This window comes from Phyllostomus discolor, chromosome 8 (assembly GCF_004126475.2).
Source record: "Phyllostomus discolor isolate MPI-MPIP mPhyDis1 chromosome 8, mPhyDis1.pri.v3, whole genome shotgun sequence".
NCBI lineage: Eukaryota > Metazoa > Chordata > Mammalia > Chiroptera > Phyllostomidae > Phyllostomus > Phyllostomus discolor.
Genome location: NC_040910.2, coordinates 41,382,815 through 41,409,082, shown reverse-complemented (window position 1 = coordinate 41,409,082; position 26,268 = coordinate 41,382,815). Strand labels below are relative to the sequence as shown.

The 26,268-nt window shown below is 45.5% G+C and overlaps 2 protein-coding genes across 3 annotated transcripts in view; both read right to left on the bottom strand.

Annotated features, from left to right (window-relative positions):
• The window catches only part of LOC114503633 (adhesion G protein-coupled receptor E4-like), a 34,658-nt gene extending 29,753 nt beyond the window's left edge, over positions 1-4,905 (bottom strand). For both annotated transcript variants that reach the window (XM_036032286.1, XM_036032287.1), the window contains exons 1-2: positions 4,840-4,905; positions 2,779-2,866 (exon numbers count right to left, since the gene is read on the bottom strand). In XM_036032286.1, coding sequence (XP_035888179.1) covers positions 2,779-2,809 — 31 coding nt within the window. In that variant the 5' untranslated portion in view covers positions 2,810-2,866; positions 4,840-4,905. The remainder of the gene's footprint in view (positions 1-2,778; positions 2,867-4,839) is intronic.
• Positions 4,906-13,299: 8,394 nt separating this feature from the next.
• Positions 13,300-26,268, bottom strand: part of ADGRE1 (adhesion G protein-coupled receptor E1) — a 50,214-nt gene continuing 37,245 nt past the window's right edge. The window contains exons 17-22 of the mRNA XM_036032285.1: positions 26,015-26,250; positions 25,571-25,637; positions 22,162-22,253; positions 17,781-17,949; positions 17,560-17,664; positions 13,300-15,029 (exon numbers count right to left, since the gene is read on the bottom strand). Of these exons, the coding sequence (XP_035888178.1) occupies positions 15,024-15,029; positions 17,560-17,664; positions 17,781-17,949; positions 22,162-22,253; positions 25,571-25,637; positions 26,015-26,250 (675 nt within the window). The 3' untranslated portion in view covers positions 13,300-15,023. The remainder of the gene's footprint in view (positions 15,030-17,559; positions 17,665-17,780; positions 17,950-22,161; positions 22,254-25,570; positions 25,638-26,014; positions 26,251-26,268) is intronic.

The window sequence follows — 26,268 nt, the reverse complement described above, 5'->3', positions numbered from 1 at the left end:
ACATGTCTTTTCTTTATCTTCTTTTCTTAGATAAGTCCCTTTAGCATTTCATAAAATAAGGGCTTGGTGATGATGAACTCCTTTAACTTGACCTTATCTGAGAAGCGCTTTATCTGCCTTTCCATTCTAAATGAGAGCTTTGCTGGATAGAGCAATCTGGGATGTAGGTCCTTGTCTTTCATGACTTGGAATATTTCTTTCCAGCCCCTTCTTGCCTGTAAGGTCTCTTTGGAGAAATCAGCTGACAGTCTGATGGGAACTCCTTTGTAGGTTACTGTCCCCTTATCTCTTGCTGCTTCTAGGATTCTCTCCTTCGTTTTTACCTTGGCTAATGTAATTATGATGTGCCTTGGTGTGTTTCTTCTTGGGTCCAACTTCTTTGGGGCTCTCTGAGCTTCTTGGATTTCTTGGAAGACTGTTCCCTTTGCCAGATTGGGGAAGTTCTCCTTTATTATTTGTTCAAATACATGCTCAATCTGTTGCTTTTCCCCTTCCGATTCTGGTACCCCTATAATTCGGATATTGGAACGTTTAAAGGTGTCTTGGATGCTCTTAATCTTTTCCTCGATTTTTTGAATTCTTATTTCATCATGCTTTCCTGCTTGGTTGATTCTATCTTCCTTTTGGTCCACTGTATTATTTTGAGACTCAGATTCCTTCCTTTCACTATTGGCTCTCCTCCGCGTATCTTCCTGCATCTCTTTTATGGTAACCTGCATCCTTTCATCTAAATTGAGCCCAAAATCAACCAATTCTGTAAGCTTTCTGATCACCAGTGTTTTGAACTGCGCATCTGATAGATTGGCTATTTCTTGGTCGCTCAAAAGGATGAGTCCTGGGGGACTGATCTGCTCTGTTGAAAACATATTTTTCCCGTCTCTCCTTTTTTTTTTTTTTTTCTTTTCCGGTCTGGTCGCTCTTGTTACAGTGGGGGGGGGTGGGGCGGAACCTTAGGTGTTCACTGGGGCTGGGCACCCCAGTCACTAGATTGTGACGTTTTGTGGGGACGGGGCGGGAGCGGGAGCAGGGATGGGGGAAAACAACGGCAGTAGTTCCGTTCTCCTGGACTCAGACCCTTCTCTGGGCTCCCGGGCTGCAAGTTCTGCCCTGGTCCACAATCACTGCCCCTCTGGGTCTGCCAGCCGCAGCTTGCGTACTCAGGGATCACCGCTGTGTTCTTGCACCCCGGATAGCTGTCGCGCCGATTTCGCGCCAAACTTTCCCCAACCTCCGTGCGCCGCCGACCCGAGCCAGCCCCGTGCCCGCCCGGCTGGTCTTCTCCTACCAGTCGGGATGAACGCGTCTACTTCAACTTCTTGGCTGCCCGACTTCCATTCAGGTAAATCCTCTGCTGGATCTGGGCGTTATTTTGACTGCAAATTATTGTTGTAAATTATTGTTGTTCTAATCTTGGTTGTGCGAGGAGGTACGGTGCATCCACCTATTCCTCCATCTTGCCGGAAGTCCCCCACTGTTGTTCTATAACATTAGGACGAAGACCAAATGGCCCACAAAACTGAGAATAGTCATTATCTGGCCCTGGCAGAAAGAAAAATTGCTCACTCCTGACATAGAATATTGGACTTCATGTGCTTGCTTAGATCTTCTTTCAGAACCTCTTGCCTGCGTTTGGCTTGTCCCATGGTGTTCTTCACTACTTCAAAGACCCTGAAGCCCTGAGCCCAAGGGCGTGTAGGCCCCGCCACTGTACTGTGCTAAGCTTACTCCAGGCATGGCCATCAGTACAGCAGATGCTTGAAGTGTCCCCTGATCCTACCCCAGAGGGGCTCCTATGCATGCAGATAACTTACAGTTTCTCTCTGTAAGAGGGCATTTCCCTTCAGCCCTTGGGGCAACAAGCCAGAAATGTTTGGGAGTGACACTAGGCATGGTTGTCAAGCAGTGGGATGGGGACTGAAGGGTGAACAGCTCAGACCCTTGGCCCTTCAAAGGCACATTACATAAAGCCTCCTGAAGGGTCCCCAACAGGATTAAATGACAGTTACCCTGGCAGGAACCCTCATTAACATGTTCTTCATTTGCTCCACCTTCCCTCTCCGACCTCCTCTCCTCCCTTCCTGTGCCTCTGGAATCCGTTTACACCCAAGTCTTTGTCTCAGTTCTGCTTTGGAAAAGATCAGCTAAGAGACTCAAAACACAGCCATTTCTGGAAAAAGTGCCAAATTTGAGGAAGCAACAGGCCATGGGGTCATGGGGAGAAGAGTGAGAGATCCTTTGTTGTGGGAGGCCGCTCTGCATGGCACGGGCCCAGCTCCCACTGGGAGATGCACAAGACCCACACCCACAGATAGATTCTCCCATGGGGAATCAGGCCTGCAATGGACCTAGGCCGCTATGAGTCTTGCTTTTTGCTAAAACTCCCTCACCCTGAATTGAGGACATTTACTGCAAAGCAACTTCCTAAAATCCATGCTAAACCTTCCAAGGATGAGTGTAACCAGTTCAACTACTTTTGTGTTTTTATTTGCAAATATCCCTCTTCTGTGATGTGATTAGCAGCATTGGCTCCTTTGTTTTCTGTAAAAGGTAACCACTTAAAGCGAGCCTGTGCATAGTTAATGAGGACCTTCTTGTAAGTGCCCAGGAAGACAATAAAAGCTCATTGGAGCAAGGGCAGAGGTATTTTGCTCCCCTTGAGAGAAAAGCCATGCTGTCCCTTTTCCTCCACCAGACTCCGTAGTCCATGTGAATGTCTCATTTCATCCATAATGACTTGGACCCTGCGAGTCGAGGTCCTCATCACTTTGTCCCACTCACCTGAGAGCAGGGGCAGACACCTGCTTCCCATAGCGCAAGACACCAGGGACAGTCACAGATGCTCTCCAGCAGGACGTGGCAAGGGCTCCTGGAAGGAACAAGCCCCATGGAAATCAGTTTCTGATAGACACAGAGTTTAGAAGCCAGGTGGCTGATATTCACCAAAACCCTTTAATTTATGCCCATCTTCTGACCCACCAATTCTATGTCTAGGACATTACCTCAAGGACAGGCCCTTGAAAAGATGATCATAGCCCTGGCTGGGGTAGCTCAGTGGATTGAGCTCGGGCTGTGAACCAAAGTGTCGCAGTTTCGATTCCCAGTCAGGGTACATGCCTGGGTTGCAGGCCATGACCCCCAGCAACCGCACATTGATGTTTCTCTCTCTCTCTCTCTTTCTCCCTCCCTTCCCTCTCTAAAAATAAATAAATAAAATTTTTTAAAAAATTAAGACATCCAAATCCACTGTCTCCCTAAATGCAGAGCTGGTGTGCATACTGAGTGACTAAAACTCATCAAACCCTGTCTCATCTTCAAGGAGTTACACTCCATCACTTCCTATATGAGTTCTCTTCTCCCAACATTTGTTTCCCTTTTTGGCACAAGTTTCTCCTTCCTTCCAAAAACCTACTCTAAAATATGCCATGGAAACTCCCAGCATAAAGAAACCGTGTCTAGATAAGGATGATTCTTTTTTGAGGTCTCATTTGAAACCAGTTTAAATAAGGTGAGTATTTTGTGTGAAAGAGGCGATAATGTTTTCAAAAACAGCTGAGACCGCTAGTGATGCTGATGTGGATTTGTTTGTTTTTTAAACCACTTTACTTAGGTATGATTGGCACATAAAAAGTTGTGTATGTTTAATATACACATTTCAATGAGTTTGAAGAAAAGTATACACTCGTGAAACCGTCACTACCATCAAGGCTATAAACATACCCATCACCTCCCAAAGTGTGTCCCCCTGACCACTTTGTGATCAGGGTGTGTGTGTGTGTGTGTAGTAAGAACATGTGACATAGGTGTACATTCTTAGCTAATTTTAACCACACAATCGAGTATTGCGAGCTGTGGGAACTATGCTGCACAGATCTCCAGAACTTGTTCATCTTCCATAATTGAAACTTTGCCCCTTTGACCATCACCTCCCATGTTTCTCTCCACCCAACCCCTGGTACCCACTGCTCTTCTCTCTGCTTCTGTGAGTGTGACTACTGTAGCTTCCACATACAAGTGTGATCACACAGTCTTTGTCTTTCTGTGTCTGGCTGACTTCACATATGTGCCAAGGCTGATTTGCAGAGAATTTTGGCCATAACCCACTATAAAAAATACATTTTGCTCCAGAGAGATAGAGGGAGAAAGAAAGAGGGCTGAACCAGGTTTCACAAATCAATGTTGACTACATACAGCTTTCAATATAACAGCCCTTTTGCTCCTTTTCAAATGCTGGTTGGTACCCACTAAATCAGTTTCGTGACCCCATCCCCCACCATTGTGTCCCAAGAATCTGGTTGAAAAAACACCAGTCTGTACATACTTGGGCCATAAACAAAATAGACAACCCTTTCCCTGTGATCCTGGCACTAACTGTGCTGGTGTTTTGATGGCGGTGAGGTGTGTGGCATGTGAGCAGGCTTGGTAATTCACTCTGGAGCCTCAAGAAACTCACTCATACTCTTAGATCTTGTTTTCTCATTTTTAATAGCAAATGGGAAATCTGCTACATCTGCTCCAGACTCTGTGCTTGCACTCTTGTGCCATTCTTATTTAGTTTCCCTTAAGCTCTGTAATATGCAACTCCGCACCTCTTTGCAGTGTATTAAAGCATTTAGGCTGCTGCACACTACCCTTTAGCAGGCACTCCTCACCCAAGCAGAAGTGGGCAAGTGGACGTGAGACACCTGCCCCAAAGCAGCTTTCAAGAAGTAAAGCCACAGGACATGTAATGAGGTCTCCTTCAGTTTTTTTCCAGTGCCAGAATATTTTTCTAGACCCAAGATCACGCATGAAACATTTTTTTATTTTCTATGGGAAAAAACACTAACAGTTCCTACTTACCCCCAAGATGAAGATCCCTCGCTTCTCACCCAGTCTGCCAGCTTCTAAGCCAGAGCAAAGAGAAAAAGGAAGTGCATGGCTTTTTATCTGTAGCTCCAGTTTCTCAAGGAGCCTTGTGGGTGGAGCAGGCTGGTGGGGTGTTGGCAGGGGCAGTTTGCATAATGCAGAGACCATTAGGTAGACGAGGGTGGACCATACTAAAGTGTCTCAGAAAATGAACTTGGAAATGGTGATGGTGTCCAATGGGGAAATGGAGAGCATCTCCAACTTCCACCTACACCAAGGAAACGGATGCGGCTTTGCGTGGATGAGATGAGTTGGTAGACTTCCTGATGAGAGACTTCAGGACCAGAGCAGGGGGAGAGTTAGTCTACCTACGTATTACCCAGTCTCCTTTTGTCGCGCTCCATCTCAGGGTGCCACTCTGCAGGGGCAACACGCCCATGTCCTTGGTCTTTTGAGGTGGGGTCGCTCAACATGATCGCGCTCACCTGCCTGGCACGTAAAATTCTTGACTGTCCCCATTAGCACAGGACCTGAAAACTTTTTTCTCATTCATAGTAGAAGAATCTTTGTAAAACCCAGAAAAAATATGACAAATATCCCCTACTTTGAGAAATCCAAACACACACCTTCCCCTGTGGAGCAGCAGGCTGTCACTACCACAGGGTTCCAGTGGGTCACAGACCAGGGAGAAAACGTGCAGTTGGGGGAGCAGAGGTGTGGCCCCCCTCAAACTGTGATTTATACCTTGTCTTGCTTTTATTACAGTTATGAACCTTGCCTTGTTATCTCTAACATGACTATCTTCCTTTTCCAGTTTTCTTTTCTTTTTATAAATGAGAACCGATGTGCTAAAATATTTACATTATCTCCTGGATATAGCCATCTAGGTGGGCTGGCCCTCAGCTCCTCCATGTCAGATTCAAAATATACACTGCATGTGATACTCAAAATGTTTCTTTTGTAAGGGGAAGAGGGTTTAAGCCTACCCTTATCAGCTGAGCTTCAGTGAAAATTGTCTGGATGTTAACTGAAATGCCAGAACCAACAGTCCCTGGAATTCTGAGCATTTCATGTGCTCACAACCCAATTCTGCATGTGACAGATGATTTGCACAAACAGACACCAGAATGCCCCTTCTTCATGGGCAGTCCTACCATGCTGGCTCCAAACTTGGCCAGGGGGCTGGCTTTGGCCCGAGAAACAACTAACAGAATGCAAAGAGGTTTGAAAAGTGCTTGTGCATTGGGGCTCACCGTCTTTGCCACACTTGAAGCCCTGAGATCACTGTGTGAACGTGCCTGAGCTAGACTCTGGAGGAGGAGTGGCCACATGGAAGAGAAACAAGTCTCACTAGTCAATAGTCCATCACTCTGGTGACCAACCGGCCAGCCATGAAACATAGGAGGGAGGCCACGCTAGATCATCCAGCCACCATCTGACCCACCCACTGCCCAAAAATGAAGGGCAGGGCCCATCAGAGACCAGCCAAGCTAGCCTAGACCAGAAGAAACGTCCAGCCAACCCACAAAATGATGAATACAATAAGACAGCTGTTGTTTTAGGCAAAAGAAATTTGGGGGTGATTTGTTACACAGCCAAACTTAACTGATATACTTCACAAAGTCAACAAATACTAACTAGGACTTTAAGGAAACATAAGGTCTGGCAGGTCTCTGGGAAAGGATGGGGCTTATGAAAATTCTCACAAAGCAACTGAAAGAAACCTACAGGAAAAAGGGGGAAACCCCATGTTTATAATGAAACTCTATGGATCTAGCTTCTCCATCCCTGAATTGTATTGTCCCTTCCACAGATACCCCTCCACCCCGGCTCGCAGGCCAGAGCATGCACTGAGCTTTCCCCGTCTGCACGCACCTCGTTGCAACTCTCTCTTTTTCCTGAGTAAATCCTGTTTCGGTGACAAAACACCTAGCTGATATGATTTTTTGGTTGACAAAGTAGACTGGAAGAACTTCACACACATGTTGTAGGCATGGTACCACATGACTTCAACTCCCAATCACAGCCAATTGGACCCAGGAGGTGGCCCAGCAGAGATGTCTACCTTAGAGCTGTTCTCTCGTGAATGTTGACTGACCAATCCATCCAGATTAGGTCTCTCTTGGAGATTTTTAATGCAAAGCCACAAAGAGGGATACATACAAGTAGTGGAGTGGCCCATGAGCCAACGAACAAATTAAAACTAACCAAATTAGAAGCCATCAGACAAGAGAATCTCTTGATGATCTTCCTCTTTTATTCCTACTTACCTGTCTCACCTTCCCTTGGTGGAGCAGCAGGCTGTCACCATCACGGGGTTCCAGTGGGTTCACAGACCAGGGAGAAGATGCACAGTTTGAGGAACAGAGGTGTGGCCCCTTCTCAAACTGCATCAAGCATGTAACAACTCACTTTGGGCAGGTGTGAAAGAAACTGCTCTCCACTCTCCTCTACCCTGCTCTGTGCACTGGGAGGTTGCCCTGCAGGTGCTGCACCATCAGGACCCTCCTGCAATGGGGATATTTATTTTCCCAGGTGATCAGATTCATCTGTCACAGGCTAAGGCCTTTCCAGGTTTCTATAACTGCTCCCTCCCCTGCCCCTTTAAGCCAACAATTGATCAGAGCTTCCCCACCCACCACTGCTACTTGCAGGGTACCCACCATCCTCAGCCCTGCTGTGAGATTGTGATTTATAATAAGAAATATATCATGGGTCTTAATCTGTTCCTGGCACAGAGCTCCTAAAGTCCTTGGAATTTCCTGAGCGATAAGAGCGATGAGAGAATCTTTCATTAGAACGGTTGGTCCCTTTCCACCACAACTGAGTTTACGTTAATGAGGTGACTTTTGGAAAGGCCCAGAGGATGCGTGCTGGTCGCCAGTGGAACCAACCATTTCCCCAGAGGGGCAGGGGACTAGGGGTTGAAGCAATCATCAATGTCCAATGATTTAACCAGTCAAGTCTGTAATGTTGCCTCCATAGGAAACACCCAATGGGACAGGGTTCGAAAAGCTTCTGGGTCCTGAACACATGGAGACTGGGGAAGAGCGGTGCCTGGAGACCACATGGGAGTTCCACACCCTTTCCGTCTGGCGGTTCCTGGTGACATCTGTTCTTAATAACTGGTGATCTAATAAATAACATGTTTCTCTGAGTTTTGTGGGCCACTCTAGCAAATTAATAGAACTCAAAGGGGGAGTCCTGGGAACCTCCAATCCACAGCCAGTATGTCAGAAGTTCACATGACAACCTGGACTTGGGATTGGCATCTGGAGTGGGGGACAGGGGACAGTCTTGTGGGACTGAGCTCTTAAAATGTGGGATCTGACATTTCTCCAGGTAGATGGTGTCAGAACTTAATTGAACTATAGGACACCTAGCTGGTGTTGGAGAATTGCTTGCTGGTATAAAACCAGTGCCCCCCCCCCCCCACACACACACATTGGAATTGGGTTTTATCTGCCCATACCTATATGAATAGTATCTTCATTTAATCCACTTTTCTGGACCAGCTGCTTCTTGCAAAGTCAACAACTAATATAGAGCCTAGCATTATAACCAGCTCTATTCATTCTAACCAGAAGCCAACCCATTTTTATTAGCTGTAAAAAAGAGGAAGCCACATTTCAACGAAAACAAATCATCCCTCACCAAACTGTGGAACTAAACACAAAACATCAATGCCACTTCCTTCTTTGACAGTCATTTAATCATTGTTTCTCAGCAAACTAACTTCCCGTGCCTTGAAACGGTGGTATTCCACAGGAGGGGTGGCTGAAAATGTGGCAGAGGTGTTGCACCCTGTTGGCGCAAGGATCCGCTAAGCCCAGGGCTTGCGTCCTATCAGAATGGCGACCTGGACTTGATGCCGAAGGTCCTGGGAAGCAGCTCGGAATGAACAATGTTCTTTCTCACCTGCTGGCTCGAGGGAAATCGAGTGAAATTTGTCCTAAGAAACACAGTCACTTTTGTTTAAAACAGAACTCTATCTGAGGTGGTTTAAGACATAACCCACTGAATGTAAATTAGTGCAGCCACCCTGAGAAACAGTATGAAAATTTCTCAGGAAGTTAAGAATGTAAGAATGGAACTTCCACATCACTCAGTTGCTCATGGAAGCAAGACACGAAAGCAACCTAAGTGTCCACTGTCGGATAAACGGATGAAGGAGATGCGATACATGTATACGGTGGAATACTACTCAGCCATAAAAAGACCGAATACTGCCATTTGCCACAGCATATATGGACCTTGTGAGTACCATGCTAAGTGAAAGGTTAGATGGGTAAGGAGATGAACTGTATGATTTCACTCATACGTGGAATGTAAAACAAAAAGTAGCGAACAAAACAAGCAAAAGCAAACTCCTAGGGACAGACAATAATGGTGGTCACCAGCCGGGAAAGAGGGCGGGGGGAGGGTGAAGTGGGGAAGAGGTGGAATACACAGAGGCAGAAAGAGACTGGACGTCTGGGAGGAAGCAGGAAATACAGTGCACAGGTGTCGAATTACAGTCCAGTACACTGAGAATTACACAATGTTATTAACCAATGTTCCCCCAGTAAATTTAATGTAAAACAAATAAAATATGGCTCCACAAAGCTGCACATTTTGAGTATCCTAAAAGCCACTGGATTGTACATTTTAGCATGGTTAAAATGAATTTTATGTTAGTGACTCTCTCTTAATAAAAAATAAAGAAATAATAAATAAATTATTGCTCCCATACAGGCTTAAACAGGAAACCTGGTCAACCCGTTTGGATTTGGGCAAAATCCTACTCTTTACCCATGGACTCTGATAGACATTATTTTCCATAAAACCCAGACAATGTTGGCTTTTGTTTTCTCTCTGTGGCGATCATGTGTTATCACAACAGTCAAGTTGTAATTCATGCAAAAAATGTGTATTAATCCCCAAAACTTCATAACTGAAGCTTTCTAAATTTTCTTTTCATTTTGTGTAGACATAAAATCACAGGGTAGGTTGAAGATGTTTAGGAATTACATGCAATGCTATTGAGAAAACATGGGAATGGACAAGGAGTAAGAAATTGTCATTGTCAAGACTTGGAGCACGAGATCATGGAGCTGAGGCCATTGTTCAAGCGAAAGACAAGGAATGCCCATGGGGACCCTCAGGGAAAGAGCTAAGAGAACAAATACACTAACCTCACTCTCTTTCCTTTTTCTGATATCCTGTTGGTGTTTCCCATTGGCCCATACCTCTGGAAACCAGAGGCCAAGAAAGTCTATAGTTATACTCAGAGATGGCAGCATCCTAGGCAGGCACCTTCATGGATTTGGAGGGGTCCACAGAAGACAGCCTGCCCCTTAGATATTCATTCACTTGTGTATTGGGTCTGCCCCATCATCAGAATAAGTTTCATGACAGAAATGCAATGTACATCTTGCCTAATATAGCCACTTTCTAGAGAGTGGATACTTAACATTCGTAGGATGAATAAAGGACTTTGTGACAATTTCTTGTTTCTTAACATCCCCAAGCCTCCTGGGCTTTCCTGTGTACATGACGCAGGGTGACTGGGCTGGACCAGACATAGAATGGGACTCTTCTGGCCAATGACTGGGATACACCCTTGTAACACCTCAAAAACCTGTGTGAGTTAATACGCATGGAGGTGCAGAGAAGATCCTTACTGGAAGGAAAAGACAGGGAACACAGGAGGATGGACAGTCCATTCAGCAGACCTAAGTGGCTACTCGGAGGGCCCTGAAATGAACATATAGGACGAGAGATGGGGCTGTGGTATTTTTGAGTCAGAGAAGACTCTGTGCCCAAGCAAAACAGCCCTGGGCCTGGGAGACAAGGGCAGCCCCATGCTGGGGAGCCAACCTGTTGCTTAAAGCACAGGTCAGGATCCCCAGAGGCCAAGAAAGTCCATAGTTATGGACTTTCTGTCACCTGAATGATGGCCCAGTCTCAGCCTTCAGTGGACATGACCTGGCCGTGGGTGGACATCACTGTACTGAGTGGGCAGATATCTGGGGAAGGCGTGTGAGGGACTTGGATAAGGAAGTAGGGAAAAGTGGCAGAGAGACATCCTGAGCAGAACCCAGAAGCTACCTCAGCAACACCCACAAACTCCTGTAGTGGGATTTTCTGAGAAATAGGGAAGAAGAAATACAATCCAAGATCCTGAGGTCAAAAAGCTCACTATGCAAGCTGCGCCAGCCCCTATTTGTAGCACCGACAGATGCAGCTTCAGAATTTCAAATGACATGTACGGTGGGCAAATTTATCAACACTGGGTGCCACTCATGAAGTCAAGTCACAGAAGTGGGACATAGCAAATGTTGACTATGAACCGATGTCATATTCGGGGGAAACGGCAAGCACCCCTCGGTGTGGTACACCCCAGAACTCCAAAACAGAAGCATGCTCTTCCCAGGAGCAGCGCGAGAAATGTCTCCTGATGTTCTTTACACTTTTTAAAAGATGAAAGTACTTTATTAAAGGTATACTTGCAAAAATAAAAGCCACTGCATTCTAGGTTCAATAAAGCCAAGTGGTAAACAAGCTCTCAGGTGTTTTAAAGTGGAAGGCTTCACCCAAATGTGAGAAGTTTGCAGCATCATTGGAAACACTTTTTAAATGCAGTTCCAAATGCCTTTACAATGAGCTTCAAACAAGTATCTAAGTGATTAATAAGACTTTTTTCATACTTGATGGTTATGGAGATGGGACAAAGCAGTCAGTATTATTGATGTCCTTCCCTAATTGCCTACCAGGGCCAGTGGTCCCTTCTCCAGAAAACTGCTCAACCGAACAGGAGGTGAACACCTCCCAACCATGAGGGCACCACACAGCCAATAACTAATTGACAGGAGAATTAAAAAGGCTGGTCCCCTCGCTGGAGCATGGGACTGGTGCTGAGGTACAATTCATGCTCCTGAGCCCACTGTGGGACCGTGGGGTCGGAAGCACCCAGGTCCTCCTCCGACCCCACACTCTGCGTCGTCACTCTCCCTCCACGGAGCAGCGCTTCAGTCAGTCACGGGCACCGAAATCCTCGTCTCAGCTCTGCTTTCAGGGAACCTGACCTGAGAAGCCAGCCTCCTGTCACTTCAGAAATCCCATTTGTGATGAAGTTACTATAGTGTTGTCAGTGGAACTTAAACAAAAGGGTATTGGGGTGACTCTGCAGAGGCAAGCCAGAACAGCCGTGCGCTGCATAGGAATGATGTGGGGGTCAGCTATGCACCTCAGGGACGGCGTGGGCACAGGGCACCCAGGTCTGTGGGGGTGTTCACATGACGAAACCACCCAACAACGCACTTCTCAGGAAGCATCCCTGTCGCCGAGCGACAACAACTGCATTTGTAAAGCCAAGACTTGCCCTTTAGGGGTTAGAACGCCGGAGCAGCATCCTCTTCTGACTTTCTTTATTTGACACATCCACTTAACAAATATCATGGAGTCAGTCGGTGAAGCTGGTCTCCTGCTAGGTCCTGGGCATGCAGGACACATCAGTCGCAGAACCCAGGGCAGAGCCGGGGACAAAGCACAGAGACTTCTGAATACAGTCTGCTGTGCCAAGTATTACCGTGAAGGACTGATGACTTTAGGTACCACGGAACAGAAACGTTAAGACAAGGAGGCAGCCAGACACTGAGAACCCACAATGCAAAGCTTTTCTATGAGTAGACAGACCTCAAGTTATCTCCAAATTACTATATTCCTAATGGCTTACTTTTCTGACAGTTTGACAGCTTTTGTGCAGTTATGTCTTTTTAAGGAGATACTAAGACATGTAAGCTTCCTCCCACTGGTAACTATTAGGTAATTTCAGAAGCATTTAAATAGAATGTTTAATGAAATGTATCTCAAAGATGTTCGTTACAATATTTTGTCTACAGTACTGAAAAGTGGGAAACGATGCAAACTCATAAACACACTACGACACATGCAGACCAGAGATCACCCTGCAACCATCGGGGAGTAAAACGATGTTCTGAAGCAGTTGAAAATGAGCTGGGAAGCTGTTCTCAATGTGACAAGTGGGAGACATAGAGATCTGAAAATCACACAGGCATGCCCGCTGCAGGGGACCCTCGGGACACTTCCTACGTGGGCTGAGACACCCAGCACTGTCACGTCACGACTTTCCCTGAACCGACAGACCTATGTGACTATGGTTATTCCTATAACCAAATGTTTGTCAGCAAGGAGTGCCAAGGAGGTTGTCCCATTTCCCCAAAAACACGCTGTAATCTTCCCCCACAAGGTCATGAAGAGAACCAGCACTAGGGTGAAGGGAGGGAAGCTCTCACCTGAGACACAGAATCTAAGGGAGAACCAAAACCAAAGTAATTTGCATAAATGCTCTGTCAACACAGCATTTTATTTTATTTTATTTTGCTTCAACCATGTTTATTACAGTTATGGATGCCAGAAGTCTAAGACGGGTCTCTGGGTAAAATAAAGGTGTGGTGCGGGCTGCGTTCCTCCTGGAGGCTCCAGGGGAAAGTCTGTTCCCTGGTCCTTTCCAGCTTCCAGAGCTGCCTGCTTTGCTGGCTGGTGTCAACGCCACATTTTAAAAGTGGAGACAAACATGAGAAAGTCCATGATAAATAAAATATTCGAGTCCAAGATCTGTCCTACACTGGGTCAAAATGAACTTACCATCACTTTTTAAATATATTTTGGATAATTAATTTTTTTCTAGAACTTGATTCTGAAAATATTGATGATTTTGCTTCCTTTCAAACCAAAAGAAGTCATATTATAATGAATTCTGGTTTGGAGATTAATCAAAATTTTAAATGTAGAATAATGTTTTAGGTTCTAATATTTTTACTTTAAAGTTTTTCAGTTTTTTCAACTATTTTGATGTTCGGGGAAAGGGCACACTTGTAGGTTGTCGATCATATCACTTCAGAAAATGGATCTGTATTTTTGGATACCATAAATTATTTGAATTATAAAAGGGCAAAGTCATTTCATCTCATGTTTATGGAACTTAAGAACCATGCAGTGTTCATCCTGAGTCTCTTCTCCCCCCAGTGGAGGCACGTGAGCCCACCCAGGTGAAGGGACTCACCCAGTGCAGCTTGGTGTTGTAGAAAGAAAAATCTCTATTGTGAGGTCTCAGCTTTATTTAATTACCTTAGACACACAGGGAAACTCAAGATGTTTCTATCTGGCTACCAGCAAATGGGCTATTCTAGCATATTCTAGAACATTCACTCAGACGCACCACACAAACTCCCTGGGGATGCTGTTAAAATGCAAGTTCTGGTTCTGCTGACCAGGGTGGGGCCAGAGATCTTGCTTTTCCAAGGAGGTGGACACTGATCTATGGACCACACTTTGCATAGGGAGGAGCCAGAGAGGCTGTTGAAGGGAGGATTTTTGCGTTTTAAATTTTCATCCCCTTTTCTCCCTGGCACTCAAGGTTTTGTGGGGGACGAAGAGCAAGGTGGGCGAGCAACAACTCTGTGAGCAGGATGAATCCTGGCCAAGGCATTAAGAAGTTCCTGGAAGGAAGGGAAATGATGGTTCCTTGAAAGGTCCCAGGAGCCAAAACACTCTCCAAAGGCCGTCGTCATCAAATGCTTCAACTCTTCACTAACTGCGAGAGTTCTGCTCCATCAGCCACTCGTCCTTACCCAGCTAACTCTCAGGTATTCGTGCCCAAGTCGCCCATGTGTCCATGCACTTTATTTGTCTCCTGGGGCTATCATTACAGTTTTATGACCATTTCTTTAGAAACAGGGAGAGTCTTTGCCACAGGGTAAGCCAGTTGGACAACAAATCATTCACTAAGAGTTGTCCTCTGTCAGGCATGTGGTAAGTGTGGGAGAGACATGCTTACAGACACACACCCACAAACATAAGAAGCAGCAAAATGGTAACCAGACCACCTTGCTCACACCATGGCACCAAGATCTGTTATTTCTACAAAACTCTAGAAGGTGAGAGCTGCAGAACACAGAAAATGAAATTGTTATCTGTAACTGAAATCTTGCTTCTCAAAACCATGGGGAAATTGCCCTGCCCTCCATGCTTCAAATTTCCCCGAGTTCTCTGGGGCTGGAGGATTCTGTATTTCTGCATTAAGCCAGGAAGAGGAGATTCCAGGATAGGCTCCTGCAGGCACTTGCTTGCCTCAAATGTTGCTCCATAATGTATTTGAAAAGCAAGAAATGGCTTTAATCCTATGGAGAGAGAAATCACAATCAGCAGCAGGATTAGTACAGATATAATTTCAGGGGTCATATCTATAAGGGGCATGGGTCTTCTAAATACAAAGAGATAAATAGGGCAACAAAGACTAAGAAGATAGACATTGCAATGTTAACAGTGATTATTCCTGGCATGGCAGGCATCATTGGCAAACTCAAGAGCCACTCTCAAACTCTTCATCAATGATAGCTCCCATCTGAGAAGCTAGAAAGCCAAATACACGATTTGTCAAATTCCTTTATAACCATGAGTGGTCACATGATGCAGTTCTGACCATTTAGGTGAAAGACAAACCTGCTAAGGGGCTTCTAGAAAAGCTTTTGTTTCCTCTTAAAGGGAAAGGATTGAAAAGAGAGCCTGGCACTTCTGCTCTATCCGTCTTCTTCCTACCTTGAACATGGTCATGATGGCTGGAGCTATAGCAGCCATGTTGGATCCATGAAAATAATATGATGGAAAGCCAACATGCTGCTAGTGAAATAGCAAATTAGGGAGAGCCTAGACCCTCTACAATACTACCGAGCAATAGAACCTATATCAGCAACCCCTAACTCTGGGCTTCTATCCTTGTAAGAAAAATAATTACCTATTTAACTAAACCACTGGATCTTACTTCCTTGTAATGTGTCAATGAAAACATAAGACATTCTAATGGGAAGGTGAAAGACCATGAGTAATAAAACAAATAAGCTATAGTATAGCATATAGTATGTTGGAAAGCAGGAAGTGCTATGAAAAGAAAGGACGAAGGGACAGGGGACACAGGAACGCCAGGGTTGAAGAGGAGGCAGGACAAAACGACTGTCAGAGGAACTCCCCTGATAGAGATGAGTGAAACGAAGGTTTGAAGGATGTGAGGGAAGTGGTGGAACTGGCCATGTGGGCACCAGGACAAAAACATTTAAGACAGTGAGTTTCCACTTCAAAGCCCCTAAGGAAGAAGTGAGCCTGGCATGTTTGAAGAATCCAGAGCAGGCCAGTACGGGTGGGACAGAGTGACGTGAGGGGTAGATTAATTGAAGACGAGGTCAGGGAGAAAAAGAGTCAGATTAGAAAGGGCTGTGTGGGCCATCAGGAGGACTCTGGCTTTTACTCTGAATAAGGTGGGAGCCATGGAGTGTTGTAGGCAGAGAAGGGAGGTGACCTGACTCAGGTGTTCACGAGTGCCCTCTGGCTGCTGCAGGGAGAACATACCAAAGCTGGGGCAAGGAAAAGGTGGCAGGAGAAGTAGAAAGACCCATTTTGAGGTTATTTCCATAATCCTAGTTAGAGACGAGAGAACTTGGACCGGAATAGAAACAGTGAAGGAAAAGACGTCCGATTCTGTACACATTCTGAGGACGAGTCCACAGGACTTGCTGATGGGCCGGGGGTGGAGGGAGAGAAGTAAAGCAGAGCCAAGGCTAACGCCACAGCTTCGTGCTGCACCACACAGGGTGGAGGACTCTCCTTGCAAACGGGAGGTGGGAAGATCAGATGCTCGGTTTGGAATATGGTACATTTCTGACCACTGTTAGACATCCAAGTGGGGGCACTGGTAGGTGGGTGCTACATGAGTATAGAATTAAGGGGAGAGGGCTAGACTGTACATTATTTAAAATGTGGGGGTCTTTGCCAATGGATGGTGCTCATAGCCATAAGACTGGGTGAGCACACAGGCAAAACTGAAGCACAGACAAAACTGTGTGCTTCAACGGAAAATATACATTGTCAGAGGGCCCCATCTATGTGGGAGCTATTTCACAACTCTGAATTTTAAATAACCGAGAGCATGCAAAACAATTCTGTGGGAGAATCAAATTTACCTCCATCTGCACATTCATTTAAATAGTTATGAAATTATATACATATTATAATTCACATGCGTATAATATGTGTAAATATTATTTATGTATATTTATAAAGATATGTATAGTCCTATTATATATAATTATGTGGCATATTATATATTATGTATAATTATCAGTAAGGCAACCAGGCAGATATTATAACTGGCTCAAAATAGAATGCAAAAAAAGAGACATATGTGTGTGTGTAATATATACAATGTATATGACATATACATAAAGCATATTATAGAATGTACATATAATGTGTATAATGCAATACACAATACACATGTACTATATACAGTGTGTATAAAGTATACATAATATATTGTTACATAATACATATATACACCCATACTTACTCTTTTGTGCCTTTTGGGCCAGTTATAATGTCTCATTCCCTCACTGATTAATAAGTAGAATTAAGATCCTTAATATATGCTCATTTTATATCTGTATGAGTCATGATTTTATCTTTTTCAGGTTACATAGCTACTAAGGGGAAGAGCTGGGATGTCAACCCAGGCAGCCTGGCTCCCAAACCCCACACTGTCAGTGAGCTAATACCCGTACGCTTAGTTCCCAGTAGGTACTAACGCACAGCAGTGTCTAATATTGCTGAGAAGCAGGTGCTCCATTCAGCCAGACCTGCATCAAACACACAGGCCCTCACCGTTCTGGAGGCGGAGGGCATGGATGACAGCAAGATCCCTGAGGTCTGGGACTGGGAGCTGGGTTTGGCCTTCCCCGTGATCCACCTCCTGTATTCCTCCCGCACCTGGAGTTGGAGACAGACAGTGGGCGATGAGTTGCTCCCGGGTGCGAAGTGTGCTGCACAGACTTGGCCCCTGGAAGGAAGGGGAGGAGGCGACAGGGAGTACAGTAGCTACATACCTGGCGGTTGAGCAGACAGTGAATGAGAAAGATGAAGGCTCCCTGTAAGCTGTTGATGATGGTGAACAGGTAGGCCATGACACTGGCCATGGGTCCTATCTGGAAGATGCCCAGCACCCAGGAGCACCCCAAGATGAAGAGCTGGGCAAAGGCCTTGAATGTCAGCAACCTGGGAGAGAAGATTTGCAGAGGATAAGGGCCTGGGAGGCAGCTGTGGTCCTTGTAGGCCAGGCCCCCAGGAACGGTCTGAGGCTGCCACTGTGACCAGCCAACAGGGTGGGAATAAATGTAGGACAATCTCCAACCCAGAAGCAGGAAAATCGAATCCAAGAGGCATTTGAAATGTGAAGTATTTACAGGTACACATGAGCACGGAGATGTGTGAATGTAGGTATTTAGTGCCATGCATCGGCAGCAAGAAGGGCCCACACGACCATGAACTTGGGATGTGTTAAATCAATGGTGAAGCCATATATGAAAACTATAAAGCCCTTTTTATTGAGGTAAAACTCACATTACTTGAAATTCACCATTTTTACCAAAGAGTGTGTGATTCAGTGGTATTCAGCACATTCACAATGTTGTACAAAAGTCACAACTACCCAATTCCAAGACATTTTATCACCCCAAAGAGACAGCCATACCTATTAAGCAGTCATTCTCCATTCCCCTCCCCCCAACCAGAAACAACCCAGATGGCCTTCAAATGATGAATGGATCACACACTGTGGTCCCTCTGAGCACTGGAATACTACTCAGCCATGAAAAGGAGCGAAGTGCTGACCACTGCTACAATGTGGATGGGCCTTGAACACATGGTGCTCAGTGAGAGACGCCAGATCCAAAAGGCCACACGGTGTGAGATTCCATTTCTGTGACATGTCCAGAATGGGCACATCCATAGAGACAGGAAGCAGATTATAGAATCATTTCTTAAACGAGATGAGAGTGACAATAGACTAAAGAATAAGAAAGGGTCTGGGCTCTGGGTCCGACTGCCTGGGAGGAATTCTGACTGCATCCATCGTCGCCTGCTCAGGCCCCTCTAACTGACACGGAGAGAACAGCACACCCCCTGCCCAGTGGCACTGCTTGCTCTCCTGGTCAGTAAGACGGCAGAACAACATGTGTGATGAAATACGTGTTTTTGTTACTTGTACCCTCAAGTATTATATGAAATAAGCTACATATTATGTGGGAAAAAAAAACTGCTGAACAAATGAGTAGAGTGTCTTATCATTTATGTGAAAGGGGGAAGATGTGCAAGTGTAGAATATTCTGGAAGGAAGCTCAATTCAAATGATAATGGCTGTTGGAGGTGGGTGTGATCTGAGGACCTAGGGTGTCAGGAAAGAGAGGGAATTGTTTTCCTGTATTCCCTTTGTAAACTCTGAGAAAAAAAAGACACCTACTAAGAAGGGCTCCTGGTGGCTAACTGGGCTCAAATTTTAAAAAACAGAGCCTAGCAGCCATTGCTGAACGGGGGGCTCTTACACAAAATGTGCAGAAGACGCACTGTACTGCCTGGCTCTACACTGAACCCACCTGCCTCCACAGTGCTCCTGCCGTCTCAGCCACCCCGATGAAGGAGTTTCTGGAATCCTATTTCAGCCAACAGGACCTCAGTTTGCCCCATCTGGTCAGAGCTGCACAATTCTGGCCAAGGTGGCTCTATTCTGACCAGTCCAGACTGTGCCTTTTGGAGCAATCAAACTGAGGTTTGGAGTCCTCCTTTGCTGAGATGGACCAATCAGGGACCAGGGGCAGGGATTTCTGTCCATTAAATCTGCTCCCCTATGGCTCAGACAGCACACTTTTTCCTTTCCATCAAAGCCTGAACACAGTGTCTCCCTGACTGCGCTGGAACACGGTAGCCATCTCACGGGAGCAGAGGGCAGCAGAGCAGTGCAGAGCAGAGCAGCGCAGAGCACAGAGAGGGTCAGCCAGGGAGGGGCCTGGCCCCAGGGCCGTGCTGTGTCACCATGACCTTTGAGCTGTTTCACACCAAATAAAGGAGGACTCCTCTTGGTGTTGGCAGTTGGTTGGCATACTCTACACTGCTTAATTTTTCCTACCATTGCAATATTAACTTTGAGCTCTGTACAGAATTCCTTTTAACTTTTTAAAAATAATTTTTAGGAGAAAAATGTAAGATGGATGGAAGACTGGAAAATGAGCAGAGGAGATCAGCAGGTTGCTGACAATAAAACCTACTGTGTCTGGTTTCGGTAAGTTCTTAGAATAAAAAGGAGCTGAGTAATGAAGTTAGGGAACACAAACTGGTAACGGAAAAGTTAAATGGAACAAGCACTGCTGAGAGATTCACTCCAAATAGAGTCGGGAGGCTCTCAGGGAAGTGGGGCCTCTGCACCACTCGGGCCTCGGTCTCAGAGCTGCTGTTCAGCGGCCGGCCTGCTGCCCCACTCAGCTCAAGCAAGCCACGAACGTCCTGGCACAACATAGGGACTTGCCCTCCTCCTTGTAGTTGTCACCCCTCTAGACTTCATACTGAAACTCGCCAAATCCTGGTAACCTAGCCAGCAGTCCTTCGTTTACAAAAATAAGCCAGGTGGTGAAAGACAAATACCATATGATCTCACCTATAAGCAGAACCTGATCACCAAAACAAGCAAGCAAACAAAATATAAACAGACATTGAAATAAAGAACAGGCTAATGGTAACCGGGGGGGGGGGGGGGGGGGGGCGGGGAATAATGGGGAAAGAAGGGGAAGGGTCATCAAGGAACATGTGTAAATGACCCATGGACCCCATAAACAAAGCCAGAGGGAGGTGGGATTAAGGGTGGGGGTGCATGACACGGGGGAGGAAAGGGGTAGGGGAAAATGGAGACAACTGTACCTGAACAATAATAAAAATAAATTTTTTAAAAGAATTACACTTTGGAGTTTCTGCTTCACAAACCCTGCCTTTCTCTGTTCTCTCCAGAGCACACTGCAGGTATTCATTTTCCTTAATGTGTCTTTCAGACTCAAGTCTTTTTAAGACCCCTATAAACTTTTTTTAAACATTTAATTTATATTTATTTTTTAGAGAAAGCGGAAGGGAAGGAGGAAGAGAAATATCAATGTGTGGTTGCCTCTTGAGCGCCCCCTACTGGGGACCTGGCCCACAACCCAGACATGTGCCCTGACTGGGAATTGAATGGGCAACCCTTTGGTTCATAGGCAGGCACTCAATGCACTGAGCCACACCAGCCAGGGTAAGACTGCTATAAACTTTTAAATTGTTTTACAGTCTCAGATCTTCATTGACCCATAGATCTATATTTTCTATAAGAACATGAGAAAGTCTCACATGTGTGGGATAAAATCATATATATAAAACTAAAGTAATGAGGATATATTTCACCTATTACATCCACAAAAACAACAAATAAAAAATTATAAATCCCAGTGCTGGAAATACTGCAGGTAAACAAGCACTCCGATAAATGGAGACAAATTTTCTGAAAAACCATTTGCAATATACAGTAAAAGTGTTACAATCGAGTCTACCCTTTGATTCCAGCACTTTCATGCCTACTGTTATGACTAAATGACCCCAGGTGTGGAAAAAAGATTTAAAATAATATTCAAGACAGTATTGTTTATAGTAGAAAAATCATTTAAATGTTCATGAATGAGGGATGATTTAAATAAGTTATGCTGTATCCTTATACTAAAATACTATGCAAAAAAAGATTGTTCATGAATTTCTAATTAAATTTAAAATTGCTCATGACATGTTAGAGAAAAATGGTAATAAAAATTATATTGTTTTTGTAAATATGCATACAAGTATGCACAGAATTAGGAAATGTAATAATAGGTTCAATATATAAAACACTCTTCCAGGCCCTGACTGGCGTAGCTCAGTGGATTGAGCGCGGGCTGGGAACTAAAGTGTCCCAGGTTCGATTCCCAGCCAGGGTACATTCCTGGGTTGCAGGCCATAACCCCCAGCAACCGCACATTGATGTTTCTCTCTCTCTCTCTCTCTCTCTCTGCTCTCTCTCTCTCTCTCTCTCTCTCTCCCTTCCCTCTCTAAAAATAAATAAATAAAATCTTTTTAAAAATTTTAAAAAAAGAAATTATAAAACACTCTTCCTAGTAACTGTGCTAAATGGTTCATAAGCCCCATAAAGTGTGCAGTATCATACCCCCATTCCACAGAGGAGGAGGAAACTGAGTTTCAGAGAGGTTCCATAACTTGCCTAAGGTCACAGAGCTTGTGAGTGGCAGAGATGGGGTTTGAGTCCCCAAATATAAATGCTGTGCCATGTTCTGTTTTGGGTAGAGGACCAGGCAAAGACCAGGTGGTGACCTGAGGAAAGAAAGAAGGGAGACTGGAAGAGGAGATGAAAGGAAGAGGGGACAGCACCTGGTGTCTTTGAGAGTGGAGACTTCGGCATTGACACTGGAAAGCTTCTGCCTCAGGATATGCAGGGTCCAAGTCAGGAGTGTGGAATTGATCTACAAAGTCAAACAGACCGGATTCAGGGGTTGGATACAAAAACTACCTAGAGAAAAGGTTAAATGGAACCAGCATTGCTAAGACAGAAACTTACAAATAGAGGAGGGGAGACTCTCAGGCAAGTGGGGCCTAGTTCCACTTGTGCCTCCATCTCAGCTGCTATTACGTTGCTGACCTGCTGCTAAGCTCAGCTCAGGCTGAGCCATAAACATCCTGGAACAACATAGGGACTTGCCCTTCTCCTTGTAGTTTTCACCACTCCTCCCATCCTGTGGTTCGCAACCCATGCTCAATCCACTGAGCTACGCCAACCAGGGCTATTGTTGGTTTTGTTTGTTTGTTTGTTTTTTAATTGAAACTAACCATGCCTGGAAAGAATGCCACTTTGGGGGTTTTGCCTTTACAGAATCTGCCTTTGTTCTTCCGTGGAGCACAGTTTAGGTTGATACCTGAATAATCTGTGTCTCCAGGGCTACAGCTCCAATTTCTCAAATAAATGCTTTTTAGTTTTTATCATAGTCTAAAATAAATTTGACTGGCAAAACAGAAATGGCCAAACCAACTTTAAAAATGAAACTCTGACCGTCATCTTTGGTGACCACTTCAGGAAGCCCAAAAATAACTCCTGTAGCAACTGACCCAAAATGACCAGGACCGGATTAATAACTGACAGCTTCCTTAATTTCTGCCCCTGACTCCAGTCTAAGGCCAAGAGGAAAAAGCCAGTACATGCCCACAGCCAACCATACAGGCGCCCTTCTTTCAGTGACCCACATAGAGGACGCCCATGCCTACAGTCTCTGGTGGGGCACACGTGAAGCTTGCCTTTTTCCCTCCACAAAGCTTTCCCTCCTCAGCCTGCTCTCGAAACTAACAAGTGCAGGGAGGGTGGCTGACTCCCTTACTATGGCAATCTCTAGATAAATAGCCTTTGCTTGTTCCGTTTGAGTGATCTTTCTTTATTTCCACTGGATGCACCTGGGAAGTTAGAATCAAGACTGCCGCTCTGTTATGATGTTATGGGTTGACCTGTGCCCACCGCCCCCAAAGATATATTGAAGTCCTCACCCCCAGGACCTGAGGGTGCGATCTTATTTGGAGATATGGTCTTTACAGAGGTGATCCCATTAAAATGCCTACATTAGGGTGGGTCCTAGTCCAATATGATTGGTGTCCTTATAGAGGGGAGATCAGGACACAGAGACAGACATGCACAGGGATGCCCACGAGAGGACACAGGGAGCAGACAGACAGGCACCTATAAGCCAAGGGAAGCCTGAGGCCACCAGCAGCTGGAGAGGAGACTGGACCAGATCCTTCCCACAGGCTTTCAGAGGGAGCTTGGCCCTGCCAACCCCTTGATTCCAGAAGTCCAGCCTCCAGGACTGAGACAATAAAATTCTGTTGTTCTAAGTGGCCCACTTAGATATTTTGTTCTGGTGACTCTAGAAAACTAATGCATGGCCCTGAAAAATCTGCCAGAGGTCAGAGAAAAAACCTCTGGAGGAATACAACTGCAAGAATTGCAGGTCCCACCCTGACCGGTGTGGCTCAGTTGGTTGGGTGTCGTCCTGCGTAGCAAAAGGTTGTGGGTTCGACTCTGGTCAGGGCAGATGCCTGGGCTGCAGGCTCAGTCCCAGGTTGGGGCTCACATGAGGGGCAACTGCTCCATGTCTGTCTCTCACATTGATGTTTCTCTCCCTCCCTTCCCCTCTCTCTAAAAATAAAAAAATTAAATCTTTTAAAAAGTGAATTCTCAAGATTAACTTGGTCAAATATGAGCTCACAATTACCACGTAAAAGCGACACAAGGAAACAAGCCACTGAGAGCGGCAGTCAGTGAGGAGAAGCGTCGTGTTGCAGAGTTGGGTCGGGGTCGAGGGGGCAAGAGATGGGGGCGCTCAGCCTCCCTCGGGGTCCACAGGGGTCAGATGGCACTTGTCGGGGGTGGGGGTGGGAAACAGGGAGACCTCAGTCTAAGGTGCAAAGCTTCACTTACGCAAGGTGAGGCGTTCCCCAGATTTAATCTATTGGATAGTGACTATAGTTAACAATATTGCATTATATTCTGAAAAGTTGCTGAAAGGGCAAATCTTATCTGCCATTTCCAACAGTGTGGATGGATCTTGGGGGTTTGGGGGCTAATAAAATAAGTCACACAGAAAAGGACAAACACCCCTAGAATTTCATTCACAGGTGAAATATAAAACAAAAAAGTAACAACTCAGCAAAACAAAACAAAAATGAACTCATAGACACAGACAATAGAATTGTGGTCCCCAGAGGGTAAGAAGGGGGAGGCAGGAGGTGAATTGGGTAAAGGGGGTCAAATATACGGTAAGGAAAACATACTTTGGGTGGTGAGCACACAGTATGAGCACACAGGTGTCATGTTATAACAATGCACACCTGAGGTTTATATAATACCACTAACCAGTGTCACCTCAAAAAATTAAACTCAAAAAAAAAAAAAGAAAAATGGTAACCATGAGGAGTGATAGAAAGGTTAATTAGCTGTATAGCAGTGATTATTTCACAGTGTGTACATGTGAAAACATCAAGTCATTCACCTTAAACATACACAATTTTTTTTATTTTAATCATTGTTCAAATACAGTTTTCTCCTTTTTACTCCCAATCCAGTCCCCCCTCCCACCCCTCCCCACTTCCCTCCCATTACCACCCTCCCCTTAGTTTATGACCATGTGTCCTTTAAGTTTGTTCCTGTGAACCCTTCCCACTGTCCCCTCAAATTCCCTCTACTCTCTTCTGTGGGCATACACAATGTTTATTTGTCAATTATGCTGCAACAAAGTTGAAAAAATTCTACTTTATCTCTCATTCGACATCTTTCTTCCGGAGAGAGGAATAGACCCATTTTACCAAAGCACAAAGGGCAAGGAGAGCATGGGTCCTCCCAGGGGACTAGTGTGTTGCACTGAAACAACCATGAGTCAAAGATACTACACCCCCACTTGGGAATCTCAAGAATCAAGGATCAGAAGGGAGGATGTTTAGAGCAAGGGGCATCAAACTCATTTTCACCGGGGGCCACATCAGCCTCGCGGTTGCCTTCAAAGGGCCGAATGTAACTCAACTCCTTAACAGTTAAGGAGTAGTTACATTTATACAGTCCTAAAATTATTTCAAACTTTGAAGGCAACCACGAGGCTGATGTGGCCCCTGGTGAAAATGAGTTTGACGCCCCCGGCTTACAGGAATAAGTGACCTCAGCTATGCAACTTGCACTGGCACCTCCTCGTCCCTTGGTTCAGCTCCCTCCTCCAGAGCCCACAGCACCATGCACTCTGCTCACCAGTATGATTGTGCACACTGGCCCCAGGAAACTCCAGATAAACCCCGTCTCTGTACTCAACCAGCAGCTGCGGAGAGAAACAGGAAGAATCAGTGCTTGTCTCAGACTCCTGATCTTACAGTTGATGACTCCAGCCCCGCCAAGTGCATTGATGGAGGGGAAAACTGGGAGCTGAGACAGGGATAAAAACTCTCACAACAGGGCAGGTCGCCTTTCGTTTTTTTTTTTTTTTGGACCCCAGCAAATCCTCTTTCTGACCTTCCTCCCGATCAGTGTTCCTGAAATGTTCACTTAGTGCCCTGAGTAGAGCCCATTCTCAATAAATGGCAGCCACATTCCTAATATTGTTATTGCTCTTCTTCTGCTTCATGTCATTATCATCAGGACCTCTGGCAACATCCTCGGGGTACAGGGTCTTCAGGGAGAGAGGGAGATGTCACTTACCGAGTGTGCGTCCCGTAGCCCTGGGGCTGCACACTGGCAGAGATAACCACCACCAGCACTGGGAGCCCGTAGCCAAAGGCACAGAGATACAGCATCTTGACATTGCGAGAGCTGAAGTAATTCACCACCTTCAGGTTCCTGACCATGAGGAAGAGCATCACGGCCTCCACCAGCATCCAGAAGAAGCAGGCGAGGAAAAGGTAGTGCAGGAGGCCCGCGATGATGGAGCAGCCCGTCTGCAGGGGAGAGGCAGG